This window comes from Lissotriton vulgaris, chromosome 11, assembly GCF_964263255.1.
Source record: "Lissotriton vulgaris chromosome 11, aLisVul1.2, whole genome shotgun sequence".
NCBI lineage: Eukaryota > Metazoa > Chordata > Amphibia > Caudata > Salamandridae > Lissotriton > Lissotriton vulgaris.
In genome coordinates this window covers 359,174,158-359,202,120 of record NC_141699.1, presented here as the reverse complement: position 1 = coordinate 359,202,120, position 27,963 = coordinate 359,174,158, and the positions used below count along the sequence as shown (strand labels likewise).

General features: G+C 51.1%; 1 protein-coding gene across 1 annotated transcript in view; it reads left to right on the top strand.

Annotated features, from left to right (window-relative positions):
• Positions 1-27,963, top strand: part of SNRNP200 (small nuclear ribonucleoprotein U5 subunit 200) — a 442,987-nt gene that overhangs the window by 135,905 nt on the left and 279,119 nt on the right. The window contains exons 22-23 of the mRNA XM_086943332.1: positions 13,845-13,997; positions 19,315-19,395. Of these exons, the coding sequence (XP_086799458.1) occupies positions 13,845-13,997; positions 19,315-19,395 (234 nt within the window). The remainder of the gene's footprint in view (positions 1-13,844; positions 13,998-19,314; positions 19,396-27,963) is intronic.

The following is a 27,963-nucleotide window of genomic DNA, read 5'->3' as shown; positions in this document are numbered from 1 at the left end:
TTCCCCCATCTTCAAGATGGCCGGAGCCCGGGGTCGTGCATCACCTCGCCTCTTCCACCTGAGTGGTGGAGTTGGCACAGGCTGGCACACCCTCCTGTCTGACGTAGGATTTCCCGCCAGTCTTCCTGCTAGAGTGGGGGTCAGAACTGGTGGGGGCCAGTTGCTGAGTACAGCAAGTGGTCTGGAGAAGCACACAAAGGCGGAATGCCCTTGAAGCTTCCCCTGCCCATCCTGGGGGAGGAGACTTGGCACCTCGTCCCAGGATGTTCATTGTTGCAGGTCCAGGAGAGCGGGAGCTTTCCACCCAGGGGTCCAGCAACATGTCTGCTGTGTGGCATCATCCTCAAAACCCCTCATCCTCACACCCCCTCATCCTCACACACCCTCACCCTCACACACGCTCACCCACCCACACGCTCACCCACCCTCACCTTCACTCACCCTCACACACCCTCTAACCCTTACACACCCCCTCACCCTTACACACCCCCTCACCCTTACACACCCCCTCACCCTTACACACCCCCTCACCCTCACACCCCCTCACCCTCCCTCACACCCTCACCCACACCCTCACACCCCCACCCACACCCTCACCCCCCCACCCCCTGACTATCTCACCCTCACACCCCTCACACCCTCACACACCCCCTCACACCCACACACCCTCACACACTTACCCTCACAACCCCACACCCTCACAACCCCACCCCCTCCCCCTCACAACCCTCACTCTCACACACCCCCTCCCCCTCACACCTCCTCACACACCTTCCTTCACACCCCTCACCCTCACACCCCCTAACCCTCACACCCTCACACCCCCCACCCTCACACAACCTCACACTCACACCCCTCACCCTCACACCCCTTCACCCCCACTCACCCTGACACTCCCTCACCCTCACACCCCCTCACACCCTCCCCCACCCTCACACCCTCCCCCACCCTCACACACCCTCTCACACACCCTCACACACCCTCTCACCCACCCTCACCCTTACACCCCTCACCCCCTTACACACCCTACACCCCCTCTCACCTTTACACACCCTCTCACCCTCACATCCCCTCACCCTCACATCCCCTCACCCTCCCTCATCCCCCTCACCCACCCTCACCCACTCACCCACCCTCTCACACTCTCCCACCCTCTCACACTCTCCCACCCTCTCACCCTCACACACCCTCTGACCCTCACACACCCTCATACCCCCTCACCCTCACACCCCCTCACCCCCTTTACCCTCACACCCTCACCCTCACCCCACTTCACCCTCACCCCCTTCACCCTCACACCCCTTCACCCTCACACCCCTTCACCCTCACACCCCTTCACCCTCACACCCCTTCACCCTCACACCCCTTCACCCTCACACCCCTTCCCCCTCTCACCCCTTTGCCCTCACACCCCCTCACCCTCACACCCCCTCACACCCACACCCCCTCACACCCACACCCCCTCACACCCACACCCCCTCACACCCACACCCCCTCACACCCACACCCCCTCACACCCACACCCCCTCACCCTCACACACCCTCACCCTCACATCCCCTCACCCTCCCTCACACTCCCTCATCCCCCTCACCCCCTCATCCCCCTCACCCACGCCCTCACCCACCCTCTCACCCTCACACACCCTCTCACACACCCTCATACCCCCTCACACTCACACACCCTCATACCCCCTCACACACCCTCACCCTCAGACCCCCTCACCCTCAGACCCCCTCACCCTCACACCCCCTCACCCTCTCACCCCCTTTACCCTCACACCCCCTCACCCTCTCACCCCCTTTACCCTCACACCCCTTCGCCCTCACACCCCTTCGCCCTCACACCCCTTCACCCTCACACCCCTTCACCCTCCCTCACCCTCACACCCCCTCACACACCCTCACACCCACACCCCCTCACCCTCACACCCCCTCACCCTCACACACCCTCACCCTCACACACCCTCACCCTCACACACCCTCACCCTCACACACCCTCTCACCCTCACACACCCTCTCACCCTCACACCCTCACACCCTTACTCCCTCACACCCTTACTCCCTCACACCCTTACTCCCTCACACCCTTACTCCCTCACACCCTCTCCCCCTCACACACCCTCTCACCCTCACACACCCTCTCACCCTCACACACCCTCTCCCCCTCACACACCCTCCCCCTCACACACCCTCTCCCCCTCACACACCCTCTCCCCCTCACACACCCTCTCACCCTCACACACCCTCACCCTCCCTCACTCACCCCCACACTCACCCTCTCAACCACCCTCACTCGCCCTCTCACCCTCACACCCTCACACACTCACACCCTCATACACCCCTTCACCCTCACACATCCTCTCACCCTCTCACCCACCCTCACACCCCCTCACCCACCCTCACACCCCCTCACACCCCCTCACAACTCCTCACCCTCACACCCACCACCTCACTCTCACCCCCCCTCACACTCACCCCCCCTCACACTCACCCCCCCTCACACTCACCCCCCCTCACCTTTACCCTCCCTCACCCCTCTAACCCTCTCACCCTCTCACACCCTCACACCCTCTCACACCCCCTCACCCTCACACCCCTCAACCTCCCTCACACCCCTCAACCTCCCTCACACCCCCTCACCCTCCCTCAAACCCCCTCACCCTCCCTCACACCCCCTCACACCCCCTCTCTCACACCCCCTCACACCCCCTCTCTCACACCCCCTCACCACCCCACACCCTCCCCACCCCCACACCCTCCCCCCACACACCCCCTCACCCCCACCCCCTTGCACCCCTCACACACCCCCTCGCCCACCCACCTTCACCCACCCACCCTCACCCACACCCCCTCACCCTTACACCCCCTCACCCTTACACCCCCTCACCCTTACACCCCCTCACCCTTACACCCCCTCACCCTTACACCCCCTCACCCTTACACCCCCTCACCCTTAAACCCCCTCACCCTTAAACCCCCTCACCCTTACACCCCTCACCCTTACACCCCCTCACCCTTACACCCCCTCACCCTCACACCCCCCTCACCCTCGCACCCCCTCACCCTCACACCCCCTCACCCTCGCACCCCCTCACCCTCGCACCCCCTCACCTTCACACCCCTCACACCCCCTCACACCCCTCACCCACCCTCACACCCCCTCACCCACCCTCACTCACCCACCCTCACTCACCCACCCTCACTCACCCACCCTCACTCACCCACCCTCACTCACCCACCCTCACTCACCCACCCTCACACACACCCACCCTCACTCACCCACCCTCACTACACCCACCCTCACCCTCACCCACCCTCACCCTCACACACCCTCACCCCACACACACACCCTCACTCACCCTCACTCACCCTCACTCACCCTCACTCACCCTCACTCACCCTCACTCACCCTCACTCACCCTCAGTCACCCTCACTCACCTTCAGTCACCCTCACACCCCCTCACCCCCTCACCCTCTCACCCTCACATCCCCTCATCCTCCCTCACGCTCACACACCCCTCACCCACCCTCACACCCCCTCACCCACCCTCACCCACCCCCCCCACACCCACCCTCACACCCCCTCACCCACCCTCACACCCCCTCACCCTTACACCCCCCTCACCCTTACACCCCTCACACACCCCTCACCCTCACACCCCCTCACCCTCACACCCCCTCACCCTCGCACCCCCTCACCCTCACACCCCCTCACCTTCACACCCCTCACACCCCCTCACACCCCCTCACACCGCCTCACACCCCCTCACCCACCCTCACACCCCCTCACCCCACCCTCACACCCCCCTCACCCACCCTCACACCCCCTCACCCACCCTCACACCCCCTCACCCACCCTCACACCCCCTCACCCACCCTCACACCCCCTCACCCACCCTCACTCACCCCACCCTCACTCACACACCCTCACCCTCACACACCCCTCACTCACTCACCCTCACTCACCCTCACTCACCCTCACTCACCTTCAGTCACCCTCACCACCCCCTCACCCCCTCACCCTCTCACCCCCTCACCCTCTCACCCTCACATCCCCTCATCCTCCCTCACGCTCACACACCCCCTCACCCACCCTCACACCCCCTCACCCACCCTCACACCCCCCTCACCCACCCTCACACCCCCTCACCCACCCTCACACCCCCTCACCCACCCTCACACCCCCTCACCCACCCTCACACCCCCTCACCCTTACAACCCCCCACCCCTCACCCTTACACCCCCTCACCCTTGCACCCCCTCACCCTTGCACCCCCTCACCCCCTCACCCTTGCACCCCCTCACCCTTGCACCCCCCTCACCCTTGCGCCCCCTCACCCTTGCGCCCCCTCACCCTTGCGCCCCCTCACCCTTGCGCCCCCTCACCCTTGCGCCCCCTCACCCTTGCGCCCCTCACCCTTGCGCCCCTCACCCTTGCGCCCCCTCACGTCACTCACCCACCCTCACTCACCCACCCTCACTCACCCACCCTCACTCACCCACCCTCACTCACCCTCACTCACCCTCTCGCCCTCTCACCCCCTCACCCCCTCACCCCCTCACCCCCTCACCCTCTCACCCCTCACACCCACCTCACTCACCCCCCACCCTCACACCCCCTCACCCTCCTCAACCTCCCTCACACCCCCTCACCCTCCCTCACACCCCCTCTCTCACACCCCTCACACCCCCTCTCCACCCCACACCCTCCCCACCCCCCACACCCTCCCCCCACACACACCCTCACCCTCACCCCCACCCCCTTGCACCCCTAACACACCCCCTCACCCTCACACCCCCTCACCCTCACACCCCTCACCCTCACACCCCTCACCCTCACGCCCCCTCACCCTCACGCCCCCTCACCCTCACGCCCCCTCACCTTCACACCCCCTCACACCCCCTCACACACCCTCACACCCCCTCACACACCCTCACTCACCCTCTCACCCTCTCACCCTCTCACCCTCTCACCCTCTCACCCTCTCACCCTCTCACCCTCTCACCCCTCTCACCCTCTCACCCTCTCACCCTCTCACCCTCTCACCCTCTCACCCTCTCACCCTCTCACCCTCACACACCTCACACACCTCACTCACCTCACTCACCCCACCCTCAGTCACCCTCAGTCACCCTCAGTCACCCTCAGTCACCCTCTCACCCTCTCACCCTCACACCCCCCTCACCCTCGCACCCCCTCACCCTCGCACCCCCTCACCCTTGCACCCCCTCACCCTTGCACCCCCTCACCCTTACACCCCCTCACCCTCGCACCCCCCTCACCCACCCTCACACCCCCTCACCCACCCCCTCACCCACCCTCACACCCCCTCACTCACCCACCCACCCTCACTCACCCACCCTCACTCACCCATCCTCACTCACCCACCCTCACTCACCCACCCTCACCCTTACTCACCCTCACACACCTTCAGTCACCCTCACCACCCCCTCACCCCTCTCACCCTCTCACCCTCACACACCCCCTCACCCTCACACACCCCCTCACCCACCCTCACACCCCCTCACAACTCCTCACCCTCACACCCACCACCTCACTCTCACCCCCCTCTCACACTCACCCCCTTCACACTCACCCCCCCCTCACCCTTACCCCCCCTCACCCTTACCCCCCTCACCCCTCTCACCCACCCTCACCCCTCTAACCCTCTCACCCTCTCACACCCCTCTCACACACCCTCACACCCCCTCACCCTCGAACACCCTCACCCTCACACACCCTCACACCCCCCTCACCCTCACACCCCTCAACCTCCCTCACACCCCCTCACCCTCCCTCAAACCCCCTCACCCTCCCTCACACCCCCTCTCTCACACCCCCTCACACCCCCTCTCCACCCCACACCCTCCCCACCCCCACACCCTCCACCCACACACACCCTCACCCCACCCCCTTGCACCCCTCACACACCCCCTCACCCTCACACCCCCTCACCCTCACTCACTCACCCTCACTCACCCTCACACACCTTCAGTCACCCTCACACCCCCTCACCCTCTCACCCTCTCACCCCCTCACCCCCTCACCCCCTCACCCCCTCACCCTCTCACACCTCACTCACCCTCACATCCCCTCATCCTCCCTCACCCTCACACACCTCTCACCCTCACACACCCCCTCACCCACCCTCACACCCCCTCACAACTCCTCACCCTCACACCCACCACCTCACTCTCACCCCCCTCTCACACTCACCCCCTTCACACTCACCCCCCCTCACCCTCACCCCACCTCACCCTTACCCTCCCTCACCCCCCTCACCCACCCTCACCCCTCTAACCCTCTCACCCTCTCACCCCCTCTCACACCCTCTCACACCCTCTCACACCCCCTCACCCTCGAACACCCTCACCCTCACACACCCTCACACCCCCACCCCCTCACCCTCACACCCCTCAACCTCCCTCACACCCCCTCACCCTCCCTCAAACCCCCTCACCACCCTCACCCCCCCCTCATTCACCCTCACTCACCCTCAGACCCCCTCATTCACCCTCACTCACCCTCACACCCCCTCACCCTCACCCCGCACTCCCCCTCACCCACCCCCTCACCCACCCCCTCACCCACCCCCTCACCCACCCCCTCACAACCCCTCACCCCCCTCACCCTCACACACACACCCTCACCAGCATAGCATATCAAAACATAGCATAGTATAACAAAATACATCATAGCATAACAAACACAAAGCTTAGGATAGCAAAACAAAGCATAGCATAACAAAACAAATCATAGCATAGCAAAACAACAAAGCATAGCATAGCATTACAAAACACAACAAAACATAGCATAGCAAAACAAACCCTATTATAGCATGACAAAACATAGCATAGCATAACATAACAAGCATGGCATAACAAAACATAGCATAACAAAACACAACAAAACATAGCGTAGCATAACCAAACAAAGCTTAGCATAGCATAACAAAACATAGCATAGCATAACAAAACACAACACAGCAAAACAAAACAGCATAACAAAACATAGCATAGCATAACAACACACAAGAAAACATAGCATAGCATATCAAAACAAAGCATAGGATAGCAAAACAAAACCTAGCATAGCATAATACAACATAGCATAACATAACAAAACATAGCATAACAAAACTTAGCAAAACAAAACATAGCATAGCTTAACCTCATAGCTGCTATTACACATTCCTCCCCAGTGCTGCGCTGTCCATTAGAACTAGTGCTGAATGGACGTTCAATGGTCGTGCGCAGCACTGGGGAGGTAGCGCTGCTGACGACCATTGGCCGTCGGCAGCACTTAAGGGGTTAACAAAACACAACAAAACATAGCATAGCAAAACAAAACATATAATACCATAGCAAAACATAGCATACCAAACACAACAAAACATAACATAGCATAGTATAACAAAAGATAGCATTGCAAAACAAAGCATAGCATAGCAAAACATAGCATAGAATAACAAAACAAAACATAGGATAGCAAAAAAAACCATAGCATACAGCATCACTCCGCACCACCACAGCATCACTCAGGGGCACCACAACATCACTATGCGCTACCACAGCATCACTGAACGCCACAGCATCACTCGTCGCCACCACAGCATCAATCTGTGCAACCATTCAACAACACCTGGTTCAAATATGTTCTCTCAATGTTTCAAGCTTTATTACAAATGTAGCAAAAAGATGTTAATATTTTACTTCTGTTCTTGGATTTTCGTCACAATAATATACACTGAACATAATCTTCACAAAAGTTATTTACAAAAGTTTAAGCTATTGCCATTATAAATTACAATAACTTTTATTTAAGTATTAATTATTGAAAAAAATTAAAAGCCATTGTTATTTGTAATATCAATACATGTAAGTCACGTACATACAACACATATTACATTACAAATGCTATAGGTGTCACATTTGCGAAAGTTATAACATTTGGCATTGTATATGACAAAGCTATTAATTTCGCTATTTTCAAAAACAAAACATAAATAAAAAATGTGTCATTTACAATACCAATAGCTCAAACTTTCCTAATGCGAGACCTATTGCATTGCAAATGCTTGTTACAGTAGATCCCACACTGGCATCAGTGTGGATTTAATGTGCTGAGAAGTTTGATATCAAACTTGTCAGCCTTCAGTGTAGCCATTATGGTGCTGTGGAGTTCGTAATGACAACCTCCCAGCACCATATACTCTTAATGGCATCACTGCACTTACAGTGCCCAGGAATGGCCCTGCGTACTGAGGGGCACAGGGCTCATGCACCTGTGCCCACACCTCTGGCATAGGACTCCCAGCTAGAGGGGTGGCTGATGTATGCCAGGGCAGTGGGTTTGTGGGCATGGCACACAGGGATGTGTGCCATGTCGACTCTTAGTTTAGTTCTGCACCAGGACACTCAGCCTGCAAAGGCCAAAGATGCCAATTGGGTTTAGGCTTTACTACAGTTCTTGAGGAAGGAACACAGGCCCTGGGTTCCTGATTGGCAGGGACCCAGGGCACACCAAGGCAAAAGTGCATCCAGCAAAAAGTGTGGGGGGGGGGGGGGGTGGTACCACAACAGAAACTCACTTTCTTACAGGAATGTCCCCTCCTCAAAGGGACATACTAAGGGTGTAGTCATCGTAAAGATAAGTTGCCCATTGGCTACTACCTGCCAGTACCCGTAATGTCCCTACATTGAGTATTTAGGGGCACCCTTGAACCTTGATCCTCAGATTCCTGGTGACCTAAAGAAGAAGAGGACCAAAGAGCCGGTCAGCAGTGAAGGCTCCAGACGACCACCGTCTTGGCCCCAGCCATACCGGCCTGTCTGCAGCCCTCGAAGAAACCTGCTTCGAGCAGTGACTCGCCCTATAGGACCAGAGACCTCCAGAACCCTGGAAGGACTGCCTGCCTTCCCTAAAGATCTAGAACTCCCGGGGACAGTTGCCCTGTCCACAAAGAAACCAACAACAAGGACTCCCTTGCCTTTTGGAACCATGAGTTCTGCCCACTCTGCACCTGACACCCACAGGCCGGGTTGGAGTGGCCCAGCGGCCCAGTGAAGTCTCTCCAGCGATCAAGACCTCTAATCCATCAGTGACTGAACTCTCCTGGACTCCACGAAGAAGCCCCCAGCCGCCCCCCCCGACCTGCTCCAATGAAGATTTCCCGATGTCTAAAGGCACCCCTGCATACTCCGCCCCCTAACCTTTTGGAGTCCAGCCAAGGGTGCCTCTGCATCTACCGGCAGCTCAACTTACCTGCCCAGTCATTGGTCACTTTTGTAAAGCCTCCTGGTCCGAGCCTGCAGCCTCTTAGTGAAATTGAGTTCCCCCATTCACTTGCATTGGGTGCCGAATGCTGTCTTTACATCCCGCACCCGGCTGCCGCTGGAGGTGTAAGCTTGGTGCTGTTTTGTGGCCCCTCCTGTGCTTGCGTAAACCCCTGGGGCCTGTGCTCTGAAACCTGTTGTTGGACAGGCCTCGTGGCAGGACCGATCCCTCCCCGCATGGCGGGGCCCGGACCCCTGCTCCTCCTGTGTCCTAGACGAGAACTATCCCGGCAACCCACCGGGGCAACCCACGGCCCGTCACCAACGGGACCCCCAGCTCCTGAACACCCCAGTATCGGCTGGCCCGGGCCCCTTTCAGTACCACGGCCCCCGGCCCAGCCGCCATTTTTGGACACTACACGACAAGGCCGCGTGGCCTCGGATCGACCCCATCCCCGGGCCTGGCCAGGCCCCGACATCGAGGCACCACCATCCACCCAGGGGGTGAAGAGACCACTTGGCAGGTCAATGGGAAAAGGAGTGTCGATGGCTCTCCTCCGCCAGGTGTCGATCGCCCCCAGCCTCCCCGGGCGCTGGCTCCACCCCCCTGCTGGGTGTCTGGACTCCCTCATCCCGGACCTCCCGACCTCCAAGTGCGAGGAACACCGAGACAAACTCATCCTTGGAGGCCTGCTGGCGCTGCCGCGGCTCCTTCTTGTGAACCATCTTCGAAGCCTGCTGGCGCTGCTGCGGCCCTCTTCATCGTGAAGCCATCTTCGAAGCCTGCTGGCGCTGCCCCGGCCCTCTTCATCGTGAAACCATCTTCGAAGCCTGCTGGCGCTGCCGCGGCCCTCTTCATCGTGAAACCATCTTCGAAGCCTGCTGGCGCTGACGCGGCCCTCTTCATCGTGAAACCATCTTCGAAGCCTGCTGGCGCTGCCGCGGCTCCTCATCGTGAACCATCGTCGAAGCCTGCTGGCGCTGCTGCGGCCCTACCTTGCGAACCCTCCAGCTCGAGGATTGTGAGCTCCATCTCCTACTGCTCCCGTACCGGACCGGTACTAAGACTGTCCCGCTACCCCTTTTCCCCAAAGAGACTAGAATTGGCAGGATCCTCGTATCCTGGTCCCGCTGTATCGTTTATCACCTTGCCTCAAGATTTCTATATAAAGTGTGCAGAACTCATCTTTGTGTGGTGTCCATCTGTGGGGGGGGAAGTTACTTGTCTGTACGATCACCGGAGAAGGCCCTCACCAGAGGCCTCTCCCCCTGTACTCTGCCGACCCTTCGGGTCCCCGTCTAACACCTGTGCATCTCTGATCACCCCGAGTCTCCATAGACTAACAGTGGGCTGTGGGCACCACCTTTGATCTTTGCACCTGGCCTCCCCTGTGCCGCTAGTGGTGCAAACTTGGTGCCCACTTGAACCTTGTCCTGTGTTGGTCCAACTCCCTGAAGACTAGGGTAGTAAGTTGTGTACTTACATGTTAATGTGCATAACTGTTTTACTTCCTTAGGATTACATTGTATTTCTTGCTATTTGCACTGTCTATTTTCTACATTAAGTATTGCTACTGTTGTACTGTAAATGTAAATATGTAAATGTACAGGAATTTATATAGCGCAAATCACCAAGCGGTTTCTAAGCGCTTGCTTAGGGAACCCGTCCTGGTATTCCCCTGTGAGATAACCCCGGCAGGGTATCCGCAAGGTGAAAGCCAGGCATCCCGCCGCGAGGGGCCGTTGTGGAGATTAAGCAAGCTATTGCCCAGAGTCGCAGAGTGTGAACCCGTGAATCGAGTAGGCACCGGAGCAAGAATTGTCGAGTCCATGGACATTTTAGGACTCAAGACCCCGCCGAGCCAGGAATTGAACTCTGGTCCCGGGGTGACCTCTGCTTCCAGGTCTGCCTCCTCTAACCAGTGAGCCACACTTCTCCACACTACTGTTGATTGACACCACAAAGTATTTCTAATACCACTGTGAAGTATTCCTATTGGTAACACATTCCGACTGTACCTGAAAGTATTGCTATTTTAAACTGGTACTGACCTGCAGCTGAGTTCTTCTTGGTTCTAAAAATAAAAGTAACAAAGTCATATTTTTATACAAACATTGTACTTAGAGTTAGTCATTGAGTGTATGCCTCATTTATTGACTGTGTGTGTACAACAAATGCTGAACACAACCCTCTGATAAGCCTAACTGCTCAACCACACGACCACTAAAGAGAGCAAGGTAATATCTACTTTAGCCTCTGTAAAGCCTCTGGGGATCCACTGGACTCTGTGCACACTATACCTTACTTTGGTATAGTATGTGCAGAGCCAGCTTCTTCCACCTACTGCTACCACTGATTTAGTTGTAGCTGCAGAGTCTAGAATGGATCTGATTTGCTTATAGTGGAAGGTCAGAAATGGTCACTGTTAGACTCAAAGGTTCTGGCCCACTTAGGGTAGCGTGGCTCAATCTAGGCTCACCCCCAGATTGCTGTGCTGTGCTTGCAGCCCACCTATGCAGAACCCCTGCGTTTCACCACCAAAAATTACACCACACCATACTTAGAAAAAGTAGAAAATCTTTATATTTTCTTTAGATATGTTTTTTTCTTCCTTCTTAGTTGCTCACAAATCATGCATTCTACATTTCGGTCATTTCATTTGTTAAATCTGCTCTTGTAAACATGGATCATGACAAGAAGAACTTTGTAGCCTTGACAACTCCTACCTAGTTAGAATATTAGAGAACCAGCTAGCTGCAAAAGAATATCTTCAGTAATGATCCCCTGCAATATAATAGGAAGATTGTAGGCACTAGGCAAATTTCAACATACAGTGACACCCCCAAAAGGGCCTCAAGCATTGGAATTCATCAATGTAATCTCAAAAATGCATCAAGACATATTACTTATAAATTAAGCGTGAAAATTCCCCCTTGAGGCAACACCCCGAGTTCTACATAAAAGGCAGTCAGTTGTATCTTTGAAAATGTTATTGCCCTCCTTAGAATCTGCCAGTCAGTATAGCCTCTAATTCCTGTGGGGAAATTCTCCTTCTCCTTCCCAGTCTTTTCAAATGAAGCTGAGCGTCCGATTTAATCTTTTGACATGCGTCCCCTCCCTGGGCTCTTTCACACTTTTTCAGCACCCACAGTCTAGATTGGAGAGTTCCAGTGGGGCTTTCTTATCACCTCGGGCCCACTCCACACTTGGTCGATCTTACCAGGCTTCCTGTGAGGTCCTCCCCCCAGCCAGCTCTCCCTGATACGCGCAGACCGGCCAGTGAGCAGCTACTTTCTTTGCCTGCTTCTGCATTCGATGTCTGTCATGCCCTTAGCGGCTGGGCATACGTAGAGCCGGCAGGGAGCCTCCTGATCGGCGTCTCCGCTGGCTTCCTGGTCCGCCCCTTCACCTCTTCAGAGAGGCGGAACCTCACCCGGCTCAGCCCCCTCAGCTTCTCGCCTCCACAGCTTGACGCTTGCTCCGCAGGCCGGGGCGGAGATCCGCTATGCCGACTCTTCGATCGCTGCCCTCCCCAGAGCCACTGCTTCAATTTCTGAATAAGAGTTCCCTCCTCCTACTTTCCCAGCTGACCTCTGTGGAGCTTACAGTCACTAATATCCCGGACAGAGGCGGCAGCCCAACAGCGGGGATCGGGATGGGGCCAACAGCGAAGAGGGGATGCACACACGGCAAGCACCCAGAAGCCCCGGACAGCAATAAACTCCCAACCCGGGCTCCCCTTTGAGGTAGGAACTCGGATGATTATCCGGGCTGTATTTTTGGGGAATGACGCACCTATGCACCAAACAGCAGCGGGAGGTAAAGGAACTAGGGTAAAGTTCCGGTGCCTTCCCTGGTGTTCACAGCACGCACCTCCCTCTTTACGTGACAATTGCCCTCTCCTTGTCTGTCAGACTAGGGGTCCACTTTACGGGGCCTGTAAGGGAGGAGAAAATAGGTGGACCTGCGGGAGGGGTCAATGCCAGGGCTTGATCAACCAGTAGGGGGTAGTTTTAGCAAAAGGGGGGTAGCCAGTCTAAACACAGCCAGACTCGTTCCTTAGGGCACCAACCTCCCCACAGGCAGCCTAACTCCTACTTGACTTCTCCCCTCACGATGTTCTACCCAAAATGGCCGCCCCTCACCACCTTTTATAGTCCAGGCCAAGTGAGTCCAGAGGGTCCAGAAGGTTCTAGAACTCCTCATACAAACCTATGGCCCCAGATTCTGAGGTGATTTGTGCAAGCCACCATTTTATGTCTCCCTACTCTCCCACCATTTTATAGGAGCACCTGCGCTGCATCATTATGAAGTAATGAGGAGGCGCCCAGAGTCCAAGGGTCAACATCAGTTTAAAAAAAACAAAAATAGTGGACACCCAAGGGAAAAAAACAGGCTGAAAAGGGGATGAAAATAAATAATAATTAGGAGGGACCACCCAAAGGGCTGACAGGTCTAACAGTCACTATCCGTGTTTACAGCACTGATCTGCAGTAAATTATCCGATGCTAGCGCTTGTTCTTGTGTATTTTAAAGCTGATACTGATTTCCTCCCTGCGTTGATAGGTAACAGAGCTTGGACGCATTGCCAGTCACTATTACATCACCAACGAGTCGGTGCAGACCTACAACCAGCTGTTAAAGCCTACGCTCAGTGAGATTGAACTCTTCCGAGTCTTTTCACTTTCTTCTGAGTTCAAGAACATCACGGTCCGAGAGGTATGGTGCACTGAAGGCAATGTCATGAACTTATAGTACTTTGTGGGGCATGATGCAATAAATGACATGACAAACCCATAATGGTGCTTTGGTAGGTGTGATAAACAGGTCCATAAATGGCTGATTGATATATTGATATATGTATAACAACTTCCTTATAAAGATAAAACCTTACAGTTCTTTTAATAAAGTATGGTAAAATATTTCTGCTGGGGAGGTTGGATTATAAAAGAATAAAGGTTATATAGTCTAAAGTTGCATACAGGAAATATGATCTACGCAACCTTGTGGATTATGACGCCATGGCTATGAGGGCTCTTGTAGTATTATGCTTTCTTTGTATTGGATTTTTGACAGCCTGGATTATCATTTGAATACAGTGAGACATTTTGCTGGCTAGTTTTTCCTCTTTGTGAGACAGTATGAATGATTAACATCTCTTCTTTTTGCATTTGTCACCCTGAGTGGGATTAGTATGCTCAGACGTGAGTCCCTTGCTCTCCATGCCACTGGAATCCAGCTATCCTGGCCGAAAAGGGGTGAAACCCCAAAACCGGTCCTACGATGCTTGTTTACAGTCCAGGGAGGACCTGGCTTGGCAGTTCGAGCTGGACTGTTCCCATTGGGCGCAGGGTCAAGACTGATTTATATATGGCTGGGTTCAAACTGGAATGGCATGGTGAGCAAAAAAACGATGGATTTAGGCCCAGATCTCTGTACTGGGTTAAATGTATGACATTGTTCTGCATTCTGTCCATCAATAGTTATTTTTAGGTATCGCCTATCCCATTCCGCAAGGAATGGATAGGGGAGAATTATAGGGTTGGATCAGGAAAGCTAAACCAGGCTGCGGATTTCGACGAGTGTATGTGTCAGTGCATGCGCTTCCATCTGCCTTCCTCGCATCATTGCCACCAGCAGCTTCACTTCGATCCGCTCCGCCACGCTTCCATCTTCCCCAGCGTGCTCGGCCTCACTTCTCCACTTCACCTCCCCCCTCCTAATTACATCCCTGCTATTCACCGTGTCTCGCATTTCTCCCCTCCCTGTTTCTCTTCCGTTTCAGGCATCTGTCCCTTACGTTTCTGCTCTTCGTCTTACCCCTCCCCTTCCCCACACCCCTCTCTCTGTATTTCCCTCTCCCTCTTACTCCTTTCGGACTCTTTCTTCTCTCCCGGGCTCTCTCTCACTCCATTTCTCTGGCTTGCGCTTCTGGCTGAGCTCTATTCCTCGGGCCTACCTTGCCCCCTGCCTCACACTTTTCACGGCCGCCAGGCTGTCTCGGATTTCTCCTCCCCCCTCCCTGTTTCTGTTCTGTTTCACACAAGAGCCTGTGTCCCTGCCACCCTGGGCACCTGTTATCCAGATACAAAGCTTTATTTACCAAGGCTTAAGGCAGGAAGGAACAATCTATGGACTGGTGAATGTTTACCTCTTGTAGCATGCACTAATAGTATGTGTGTATGCCTGGGCGTTAATGGCTGCAAACCGCATTCTAACTGTTCAGTGTCCTCCTCGTATTGCACAAGGGTAGCAACTGGTTCATTCCTAAGCGTAAACCGGGTCACATCGGCACTGCCCGCGGGGCGCCCCTCCCCCAATCCTGCCCGCACCTCCTTCAATCAAGAACCGTCCACAATCCCATAAAAGGCTGACACCGTCGTTACTTGTTGGCTGCAGTTAGTTTATATTGCGTGAGCTGTTATATCTGGGTGGTCCCCAGATTAAAACAAAGTCGAGTTGTCACTGTATGAATGTCAGGCATTCACCAGTTGCCCGACTTGTTTAATGTAGCATAATTCGAAGAATAGAGCTGCATTTATCGAGTCATCCATTTGTTATAGTTCACCCTCATACAAGCTAGCGTTTAAGAAGAAGAAAGCGGAGGATAACAAAAAAAAAATCGGAATAATATATTCCCTTCATTGACTTCATTTTAAGATGCAATTACAGGTGCAAGAAAGCCAAAATGAAGTCGGTTTTGTCTTCAAAAATCGGGAGTCTCCCACCCAAATCGGGTCTCTTGGTGTGTATGCACTCTGGTTTAGTAGATACTAAAAATAGCATCTTTTCCACTGAATTTAGGATCGAAAATCTGTTATTCCCATGGTGGCAACCCCATAGCGCCACGTCACGACGGGTACAATCGGCTCTACCCGGACAACTCGATTAACAGATGTGAGCAGCTAGCTACCTTGGATCGCGGCACATATGCCACATAAATAGCTTTAGGGCAGTAGCAGATGGGGTGAGCGGGAGGTGGGCGGTTCAGCCTTTGATGTAAACGGGAGCGGTTCGGAAACTAGCGCTGCTGAGAGCCTGCTCGTGAAGAATTTTCGTCCCCTGCAGGGAATGATGGTGGAATACAGTTCTGTGGAATTATTCGGGAAAAGTATGTTTGCTTGCCAGTATGTTATATTGACCAGACATGCTGATTGATAAGAATCCAAAGTCGCCGGTTTCCCTGGAATGTACGGGGACTAATGTAGCTTGCAGTTTTATAGAAAGCGATCTCGACCGATTTACATGGGCACTTGTTTCAGTGCACACTGTAACATTCATTTGTTTGTCAGCTTGCCCATATCTCGTCTCCCCCATTTCCCGTCCTGTGCCCAACACCATCTCACCCATCCCACTTGCCCACCCCACCACCCTCCGAGGTAGAGACCTCGTTCAGCTTTGTATTGATTCCCCCCTATTTATTGTTTCAGCAGCGGCTTCTGCCTTATAGCTTTGCGGCCCGTCCCTCTAATTTGCATACATGTACAATGAAATGTATTGGTAGCACTGTAGCACTGTAAACCATCCCTGATTAATTGACCATGTTCTGTTCATTATTGCATCGTAAGCAAAAGAGAGGCTCTGAAAGGGGCATGGCTGGGATTACCTTTTTACAGCCCTTAGCATAGCAGAGGGACTGCAGCAGAGTGAATACTAGTGTCACAGGAGTTTCGGTTTTAGATGACGCTGAATATGGAAGCCCCGCGTGATGCCATCATCTCTCACGTCCTTGTGAAATTTCCTTGTTTGCATCAGTCTGTCTTCAATTGCAACCCCGCTGCTTAGTGACTTACATTGACTCTCTCGTGGACTAATGCCTGAGTTATAAAGCTTTAAGTGAAAGGATTACATATTCTAATGTAGTAGGCAATAAAGTAAGTAATAATGGCTTATGTTTATTTCATACAGGTAGAGAATGTGGCCTTCTGGCCCGACCTGCCGACTTTGAAACCGGGGACCGAGATTCTAGTCTGAGGCGTAGCCTTAACAGCCTTTGATTCTGGGCAAATCACGTAATCTACCAGTGTCTGAAACTCTACATAATGTAACTGGTGCTCATTTAAATTGCTACAATATGTACGGTCAAGTTTACGCTTTAAAGAAGTACAATTATTTCTAGATGAAGCTCATGCAAATTCTGTTAATCTGATTCAACCTGTTGTATTTGCGATTGAACTCCCTCTCTTTTTGGTGTTCTATAATACCTGCTTTACTATTACAATGTTGCCTTTCCTGGTGATAACTTTGCACATTCTCCTTCCTGTGGCGCGGCAGACGTTGCACTCGCTGTTCAATGTTCTTGGAGCACTTAATGGCTCTGTACACTGTGATTCTCGGCCATGGCTCTTAACAAATCTCGCTGAACAGTCTCCCCGTGGCAAAGCTGGTTGCTTTGTCTACTAGATCAAATATGAAACATTTTGTCAAATTATGCTTTCTCGTCGTCCCCAGGCTCCAGAGTCTGGTGTCCATGGGTCTCGCCTGTCATAGACACTAGTGCTGGTTTCTCTTAGCTTTTAGCCAGTAGACTGAATAGGTAAACTTTATTCTATAGTGCAAACGAGGCCACAAAGGCAACATAGCGTTACTAAAGAGAAGCATCTGCCTGAGAGAGAAATTGGGTGCAGTTGAAACACATTTGCAGTTAGGCGTATAGTACGTTTGGCCACTGGTGCTACTGTGCAGATAAATGCCAGAAGCCTCTCTACTTCCAAATGAGAAAGATAGACCAGCTAATATTTCCTCGCTCAGTGCAAGTCATGATGCATATTTTCGCCACACCAATAAGAAAATTCACCAGCTGCCACTGGTCTGTTTCTTCCCCATCCCCTCGACAAAACGGTGTCTTTATTATTCTTTATAAGAACTAGCTCTCATTTTGAGGGACGTGATTGTTTGCAGTCTGTCTTTAGTTAGAGGAGTAACTACCTCCTCCGCTCAACAAATGTTACCTGTCTAGCTGCTGCTGCAGCCAAGTTTAGGTGTTATCAGTAAAATAATATATTTGCCTCATATCACACAATTTACCTAAGCTCGGAAGCTGCGATTAATCCAGGTTTTTGGGTTTCACTTTCTGCCTCCTGTTCCATCGCTTTATTAACTTGCTTTTTGTTTGGATATTTTCAAACCTGCTGATTGTAAACATCAAACAGCTCATGCACACCCACAACCACTCGACAGCAGAAAAAAAACATAAGTAGGAAACATTGCCATTTACATCGCCAGTAGCTCTAACTTTCACCAATGCGAGACCTATTGCATTGTAAATGCTTGTTGCATTTGTCACCCCGAATAGGACGGGTATGCTCAGATGTGAGTCCCGTGCTCTCCATGCCACTGGAATCAAGCTATCCTGGCTGAAGAGGGGTGAAACCCCGAAACCGGCCCTTGGATGCTTGTTTCCAGTCCAGGAAGGACCTCGCTTAGCGGTTCGGGCTGGACTGTTGCCATTGGGCGCAGGGTCAAGACTGATTTGCATATGGCTGGGTCCAAACTGGAATGGCATGGTGAGCAAAAAAAGCGATGGATTTAGGCCCAGATCTCTGTACTGGGGTTGAATGTATGACATTGTTTTGCATTCTGTCCATCAATAGTTGTTTTGCCTTTGACATGGTTATGAGGGCTCTTGTAGTGTTAAGCTTTCTTTGTATTGGATTTGTGACCGCCTGCATTATCATTGAATACAGTGAGACATTTTGCTGGCTAATTTTTCCTCTTTGTGAGACAGTATGAATGATTAACAGCTCAAAGACTTGACTGAAGGTTGCTAAAAGGCAGCTTTTAGTGCTTTAACACCTTGGCTGCTGTGGTTATTTTTCCCCTGTGCTGAAAAATTCAGGATGTCATATATTCATGACGAGCTCAGCTCGTCATCAGCACACGACCACCGTGGCTGATGACAAGCTGAGCTCGTCATCAGCATCGAAGGGGTTAATCGGTGTGGGTTTTGAGCCTTTTTCCAGGTGGGATTCCTTCTCACTTGTTCTTAGGTTTTCACCTTCCACACTTTATTAAAATTATTTTCATTATCTTGCAGGAAGAGAAACTGGAACTGCAAAAGCTGCTGGAGAGGGTACCTATCCCTGTGAAGGAAAGCATAGAGGAACCTAGTGCAAAGGTAAATAGAAAATCACCCTCCTGCGATGACTGGATACTTGTCCACTAAAGGATTGTGCTATCTAGGTTAGACAGGTGTGATGGCTGCCCCTTGTTTGATCACCCGGTACTCTGCTGTCACGCCTTTATTACCCTGCCTGGCTCAGATTGAAATTAGTCTGTGATTTTATTGTGGCTATTTATTGTGGCTAAACACAAGTTGGAACATTTGGTAAAATGTCTGCTTGTGATTGCTGTATGCTTGTGTAGCAACATTGAGGAATTTAATATCTTTATTTTCCAGTGTAAAAGATCCATTTGCGTGGCAGCTTTCAGAGAGCCAAAATATTTATTTTAAGGCATCTACTCAAACCTTGTTAAGGATATATACAGGATAGTAGACTTGCAATGAAAGATTACTTTGATGTAATCCTAGCTCTGTATCATCAAATATCCTATAATTGTTATAGAACTAGAATATCTCTGGTTGTATGCTGGATCACAAAACACATTTTATTGGACCCATTGACATTTTCTTCATTTTTCATTTATAATTTCAACCAGTGAGACTTCAGTTTTGACACCATGAAATACTTTTGTTGAAAAGTTCTTTAATTGTCCCACAAATGGAAAAACAGGATGGTGCATATGATCACTACCCCTTACATGTGATAATTTCCTTTGAGGAATCCAGAAACGTACTAACCCTGAATAGACAGTGGTGTCACACTATTTTGACTGAATGGTCTGAAAAAGGATCATGTAGTTGTAAACTAAGTTTGCAGTTTAATGTGGTGGAGATTACTTAGTGTACTAATTCAAAGATATTCATGATGGTGAGCCAGGAAAATATGTTAAAAAAAATTCTTCTCTATCATGAGATTTGTGATATTCCAAAACATTTGACCAGCAAAGTGACCTGAGGCTTTAAATCTGAATCTGAGTATCTGGAAGACTGGTAAGAGGTAGGACACCAGTCATACAAACAATTTGTGCAGACAGACCTGATCCATTTAAGAGAGTGCTTTGAAGTTAGTCAGTGCTGTAATATTAGCAACAGTCTTCTAGATCAATCATTCGATAGTCTGTCTTTGAATCGACGACTAGGACATTTCACATTGTGGCAACAGTGGATGCTGCTGCTTTTTGGGAAATGAGCTTTAAATGTATCTGCTTTCTAGAAAATACACATTTAACAGGTGTATATGCAAGATAGTAGCAATTTACGTAAGCTTTAAAGGCTATAAACCAGAGTGAATAAATTGACATTTGAATGTAAACCAATCTCTATTCGTATAAAGATAAAATGTCACAGCTCTTCTGGGTATAGGAGGAATGAGGTCAATCAATGTGAAATTCTTATCCAGCTTTGATAGCAAGGGTAAGTTTCTAAGAACACCTTTTGAGTGAAATACTGTGCACAACTTGTGGCAAATGGAAGCTTCAAAAGTGAAGGAGTTTCAAGTTTTATTAAACCTGCTAGAGGCATTTCCAGGACACATGCTGAAGATCAGTCGGATTTATGGGCTGGAGTGGAAGGCTCATCCGTTTCAACAGTAAAATATTCAATGTCAAAGTTTAGAATGGCACCCAAGTGTGTTTTTGCGTAGTAAATTGGAGGTCAGATTTAGCTAAGCGGCAAATGCAGGATCAGTCCACTTGAAATCACATGATTTTGTGCAGAAAGTCAAAAGGAAGATTTAAATGTACATATAAGAGTTATACAAGACCAAGTCGTCAAGCTTCATAATGGAATTGTGCACAGAAGGATCTTGCCTGACGTAGTAGTTGGAATTGGATCCTCCAAAGCCTAATGTGTGGCTCTTTAGACAAAATGAGAACATCTAGATAACTGCTTTAGTGTGACCATTTGAAGGGAATGAAGATAGGTTTTTGTTTTGTTTCAGTTTGATAATCATTTTGGGGAGAGGTATTGACAGAAAAGTGTACTGCTGTTGTCTGGTTCAATGTGGTTATCGAGAGGCCGCTCAGGGGCTGCAAAAGCAGAGGTGAATGGGGCAGTACCGTATCTAGGAAGATGGAGAAATCTAAGTAGGTTAAAGAGTTGAAAGAAGAGCCCACCAGTAACATATATGCGTACTAAAACCCTCCCAGGTTAAGAGCAGTGTTTTTGTTTTTTATTTTATCTTTTTATTAACATAAGGCAGAAACCAGGCTTATCCCGTCCACCATACTCTTCAAGAAAGAGGTGAAGGCCATCCTTATGGCTAAATACACCTGAACACTATTGATACTGGATCAATGACGGAATTTGGCTCCCTCATTATCGGCTGTCTGAATACTTACCTTTGTACACTATGACTTGAGTGCCTCAATAACCTGCAATGCACCCACTACTGACTACTGCTCTGCCTTCAACATTGTGTTTATTCACCCTCTGGGGTGCTATAATCTTATCCGTTTAGACATTGTACTGTTTCCATATTATTGTTTCTTGATTGTTATTACTCTGTATACTCGTGTATGATTGATACCCTACCTTTTGCAACTCACGGTCTACGGAATCTCTTATTGATTTAGGAGGCTTGTTTATCCTACCTACTGTTTCTGTAAAGCGCTCTGATATCTGCAAAGATCTTGTTCGCGCTATATAAAACTTTAAATAAATAAATAAATAAGTATCACACCACAGTTGTGAACAGCATGAGAATAAAATGCAACAATATAGTATGTTTTAACATCAGCTCACTGGGGTCTAGCGACTAACCCTCTCGCCATCATCTTGTCTGGGCACCTTTTAGTCGTTTTCCTCATACATTTACCATGTGTTGTATTGTCCCTCCCATGGGAGCAGTGCATGGATTGCCTCTATTTTCATTCCATTTGTCCCATATGTTTCCCCATTTCCTTGGGCACCCTCTATTCACATAGACTGATTTTTCTGCCACCATACACCAATCCATGTCTCTCTTCCAGTCCCGAAAGATTGGTGGGGCCTCTGCCCCCCAATAACGGACTATGTTGCATTTTGCTATCATCAGAACTAGGGTTATCCATGTTTGATCTGCCCCAGATCCGTAGTTTTCCAAACGTTCAGGAGACCCTATTTGGCAGAGAGTATTAATTCCAACCCCACATTTCTCCGACATGCAGGACACTATAGCCTCCCAGTAGGAGTGAATTTTCGGGCAAGACCACAGGGTATGGTAAAATTGTCCCTTCTCGCTACATAATGTATAAGAAAGTGAATCTGCCGTTCTACCCATTTTTCCATCGTGACACAGAATATGTAAGCTCTGTGGAGAATTTTTAGCTGAACTAACCTAAGACTGGCTCTAATGGCTACCTCTCTTGGGGATGCCAGTGCTTCTGGCCAGACATCTTCCTGAAGGTCTGTGATGTCGTTTCTCCAGCATTCCCGCAGGGTTGTAAGAGTGTTGATGGAGTTGTTTATGAGTTTCTGATATGTGAGTGAAACCGCCCATTGGGTTAAGTGTTCTTCTAGGAGTCTACATTCTTATGGTGATGATTCTGGCGGAGTCTTCCCACTGGGCACTACTGTGTATGGCATGGCAAATCTGTAGATAGCGGAAGGTTTCAGTGGGGGCCAGGTCGTGAGTTCTTTGTATCTCTGTGAAGGGTATTATGTCTGTCCCAGTATGAAGGTGACAGGTCACATTTGTCAAATCCTTTTCTTGTTCCCATTGCGCCGAGTTCGAGATTCCTGTCCCGACCCCCCCCACTACCAGCTCAGTCACTAGACACTGCAGAAGCGAAGTGCAACCCAATCCTCTACCCATGAATCTAACTCTCCTGCCCTTGATGAATCACAGACCGGAGAGAAAGGATACCTTGGGAGAAGGACGGAAAAGGGGAAAACAAGGACCCACAGCAACTGACCTCCAGTCCAGTCTCCTCAACCTGGCGAGGGCGATACTCCCAATAACTACTGACACTGCAGCAAAGAGAGGAAGAGAAACACAAAGAAAGAGTTAATACATATGATGAAGAACATGTCCCCACCCATCTCATCTAAGCACCTGGCTTAACCCCACTAGGTCAAGATGTCCTCTTAGACTTATCTTTTCTCCATAAGGTCCATAAGCAGAACATATCGTGTGTGCAATAATCAGGGAATGAACATTTCTATTCCTGCTCCTACGTCTCAGGGAAAACCCCAAACGTGGGGAAAAACCCTGTGTCAGGAATACTTAAAACGGCAAGGGATCCTTTCCGGTGGTCAGGCAAACACAAAAAATACAAATACAGAAAGGGCAAGGGTAACCAAGTAATGGATAGCCTCCAGGAACAATATTTCACTATTCGTGATTGTTACCCGACAAGAGAGGCATTAAAAAATAGTCCAGAATGGGGAATACTCCAGCGATGTCCGCGAATTTCCAAAGAGGAAGTAAACCCAGCTCCAGTCTTGAATAAGCGCTTCCAAACGCGCTCGAAATAGCCGCGGAGAATTGTCAGCGTGTCCAACACGGCTGACCGCAAATCCTTCCAGGGGCCAAAGACCGGAAACCAAACCAAGCACAGAAGCACTGACGCGCTTGGTTTAAATGCGGAACAAACCGCCGTGCCTCTGCGAACCGCCCTCCCACATCCCCATAGGGCAGCAAAACAGAGAGCATAGAAAGAGTAGAAAAACAAAGCCTTATCTACGCTACCGTCTCCGAGACATGACAATTCTCATAGGGGCGTTACCTTTGTAATTGCATTCTCTCATCATAGCTTGGAAAGAGTTGAGTGCCATACGTGTACTATAAGAGCCTTGGCCCCCTAATGTGGGAGGTACCTCGGTCGGTATATAAAGCTCTCAGGTATCCCCCTCAGTTGTAGAATCAACCGATCCATCCAATAGGCCGCTCGGATGGCCGTTGGTGAACCCACTGATTTATAGTTGCTAGCTGAGCCGCTCTGTCAATCAATCAGTCAAACAATTTGTAGAGCGCGCTACTCACCTGTGAGAGTCTCAAGGCACTGAGGGGAGGGTGGGGCGCTACTGTTCGAACAACCAGGTCTTTAGGAGTCTCCTGAAGGTTAGCAGGTCCTGGGTCTGTCGCAGGTGGATGGGGAGGGTGTTCCATGTCTTGGCCGAGGTGAGAGACGGATCTGCCGCCGGTGGTCGTTTGGAGGATGTGTGGAACGGGGGCGAGGTCGAGATCATCGGAGCGAAGCTGGCGGTTGGGAGTGTAGAAGCAGAGTGATTTGTTGAGGTATGCTGGTCCGGCATCGTTAAGTGCTTTGTGGGCGTGGATGAGGAACTGGAAGGTGATCCACTTGTTAACGGGGAGCCAGTTAGGCTCCTTAGGTGGGCAGTGATGTGGCTGTGGCGGGGGATGTCGAGGATGAGGCATGCAGAGGCGTTCTGTATGCATTGAAGTCTCTTCTGGAGTTTAGCTGTGGTTCCCATGTAGAGGGCGTTGCCGTAGTACAGCCTGCTGGTGACGAGGGCCTGGGTGACCGTCCTTCTGGTTCCGGTGGGGATTCATCTGTAGATTTTGCGAAGCATACAGAGGGTGTTTAAGCAGGAGGAGGAGACGGCGTTGATTTACTGGGTCATTGTCAGTGATGAGTACAGGATGAGCCCCAGGTTGCGTGCATGGTTGGTGGGTCTCGGCGCAGCTCCCAGTTAGGTCTGCCACCAGGAGTCGTCCCAGGCGGAGGGGGTGGAGCCGAGGATGAGGACCTCCGTCTTGTCCGAGTTCAGTTTCAGGCAACTGTTCTTCATCCATTCGGCGACGGCGTTCATTCCATTGTGGAACTTGGTTTTGACGGTGGCGGGGTCTTTGGTGAGGGAGAGGATCAGCTGTGTGTTGTTGGAGCATGAGATGATATTGAGGTTGTGTGATCAGACAATATTGGCGAGCAGTGTCATGTAGACGTTGAAGAGGGTCGGGCTGAGGGATGATCCTTGGGGTACGCTGCAGGTGATCTTGGTGGCTTCTGAATGGAATGGCGGGAGGCGGACTCTCTGGGTTCTGTCGGTGAGGAAGGAGGTGATCCAGTCTAGGGCTTTGTCGCGGATCCCTGCGTTGTAGAGGCTTGTGCGTAGGGTGTGGTGGCAGACTGTGTCGAAGGCGGCCGAGAGGTCTAGGAGGATGAGGGCCGCGGTTTCGCTGTTGTCCAGCAGGATCCTGATGTTGTCTGTGGCGGCGATGAGGGTGGTTTCGGTGCTGTGGTTGCTGCGGAATCCGGATTGGAACGGGTCCATGATGTTGTTCTCTTCAAGGAAGCGGGTCAGTTGTCTGTTGACAATCTTCTCGGTGACTTTCGCCGGGAAGGGGAGCTGGGAGATTGGTCGGAAGTTCTTGAGAATCATTTGGGTCTGCCTTGAGTTTCTTGAGTAGGGCGTTGATCTCTGCGTGTTTCCAGCTTTCCGGGAAGGTGGCGGTCTCGAATGAGCTGTTGAAGATCTTTCGGAGTTGGGGTGCAATGAAGGAGCTCGCTTTGTTGAAGATGTGGTGGGGGCAAGGGTTTGACTGTGATCCGGAGTGGATGGTGTTCATGGTTGTGATGATGTATTTGTCGTTGACGTGGTTCCAGGAGATCAGGAGGCCAGTGTGGCTGGGGGCGGTGAGTCTCGGGTGGGGGGGGGGGTCTGGATGTTGAAGCTGTTGTGGAGGTCTATTATCTTACAGTGGAAGAAAGTGGCTAGAGAGTCGCAGAGGTCTTGTGGGCGGGATGTCGCTGGAGCTGGGGTTGGCGAGTTCCTTAACGATGCTGAAGAGCTCTTTGCTGTTGTGTGCGTTGTCGATGCGTTCCTTGAAGGAGGTCCTTTTGGCGGTTCAAATGAGTTGGTGGTGTCTGCGGCTGGCGTTCTTGAGGGCTGCATGGTTGTCCGGTGTTTGCTCGTGGCGCCATTTCTTCTCTAGTCTTCGGAAGGTCTGCTTGGATGCCTGGAGGTCGGAGGTGAACCAGATGACCCTTCTGTCGGTGTGTCTGTTTGAGGGTTTCTTGATCTAGGTGAGAGTGTTGGCACAGTCTTCGATCCATTGTCTGAGGTTGCGGAAGGCTGTGTCGGTGTGGTCGGTTGGTGGGTCTCGGGCGAGGGTGGTGATTAGCTGGTCTTAGGTGACCTTGTTCCAGCAGCGGTGGGGGATTCTTTGCTGGTGGTTGTGTGGGGTGGTTTTCTCGAAGGAGAATTAGATGCAGCGGTGGTCGGTCCAATGGAGTTCGGTGGTCTGGCTGAAGGTGGCAGAGAAAATGGGGTCGAGCTTGTGTCCGGCGGAATGGGTGGTTGTCGTGACGAGCTGTTTGAGATAGAGGTTGGCGAGGTTGTCTAGTAGTGTGGTGGCGTTGCTGGCGCTCTATAATAAGTTTGGATGTTGGGCAGTGCAATTACTCTCTCATAACGGCTCCGGGTCAATTGCTGAGTGCTATTCGCCTGGAAGACCTATCCCATAGGAGAGTTCAAGCAGCACAGACTATTAGTATAAAATATATCTGGAATCGGTAATGATGTATTTTGCAATATATATATATATATCACGGTAATGCCATCATTTTAAATAGTGCCGCTCTTCCCTTGGAGGGAGAGGGGAAGTGATCGCCAGTGTTGGACATCATTTTTAAGTCTGATCAGAGGATCTTGCAGATTGCTGGCCTGAAATACTGCTGGATCAGCTGTGACATAGATGCCAAAATAGCGGAATCCATTCATAGTTACTTGTACCTTGCATTCTTTAGGAAGACAAGTAAGTGTTTTTCTTTTTAATTAAACATGGGATTTCTCAGTTTAGTTTTATTTTTGCCTAAATCATCTATAATTCTCTAAACTACAATTAGCAGTATTGCCAGTGCCCAGTGAGCTAGTAAGGACATCTGACTCGTACTCTTGTGTAACCCTCATTGTCTTATGTACCACATCCTGTCCATTGATGTACAAACTTATGATTTATTATCAATGTATAATGTGTACATGTGATGTAAACCGCACTGACGCTCTGCATTTGGAGGAGTAGCGCTATAAAAGGAACAAAATAGTGGTATTTGAGTTATTTGTGTAGATAGTGGGACGGACCATCACATCTGATGTTCTTTCAGTTCATGCATATCTCTTTCAGGGACTGAACCAAGTCAAAACTATGCTCTCTTAAGTACCTGTGAAGTGATTACAAGCTGCATGCCTTTGTTTCCCCTCCATTGCATTTGCAACAAGAGTGTGAGGCTGCATATAGCTCCCACCCAGGCTACTCGAACAAAAGGAGACCTAATGAACCCTTAACTTCAGCTTATGTTATGTGCCCAGCTGGAATTTAAAATAACAAAGCCCCCTCGCTGCGCGCCTACACGTTGCTGCAGGGGCGAAAGCAGACAATATTTAGGTGCTGCTGAATGTGTCTCGGTGTCTGAAAATTACTCCAGGACAAGTTGAGCATGTGTCAGTGGAGCTACTCTTATTATGAGGGTGGATGGTGTGCACCCTGTGAAAATGGTGGGTGGACCCATTCTACCTGTGTGTACCCCTGACTTGTGCCCTGCTGACAAAGGTGGGACTAGATATAGGGTGGTTGGAGGAGGTGAAGGAAGAAAGGATGAGAGACAATTTTACATTCTACCTTCAAAACAGAACCAATGTAATCCATACCCCAGCCCCCTCGCTTTCTTATCCAAACCG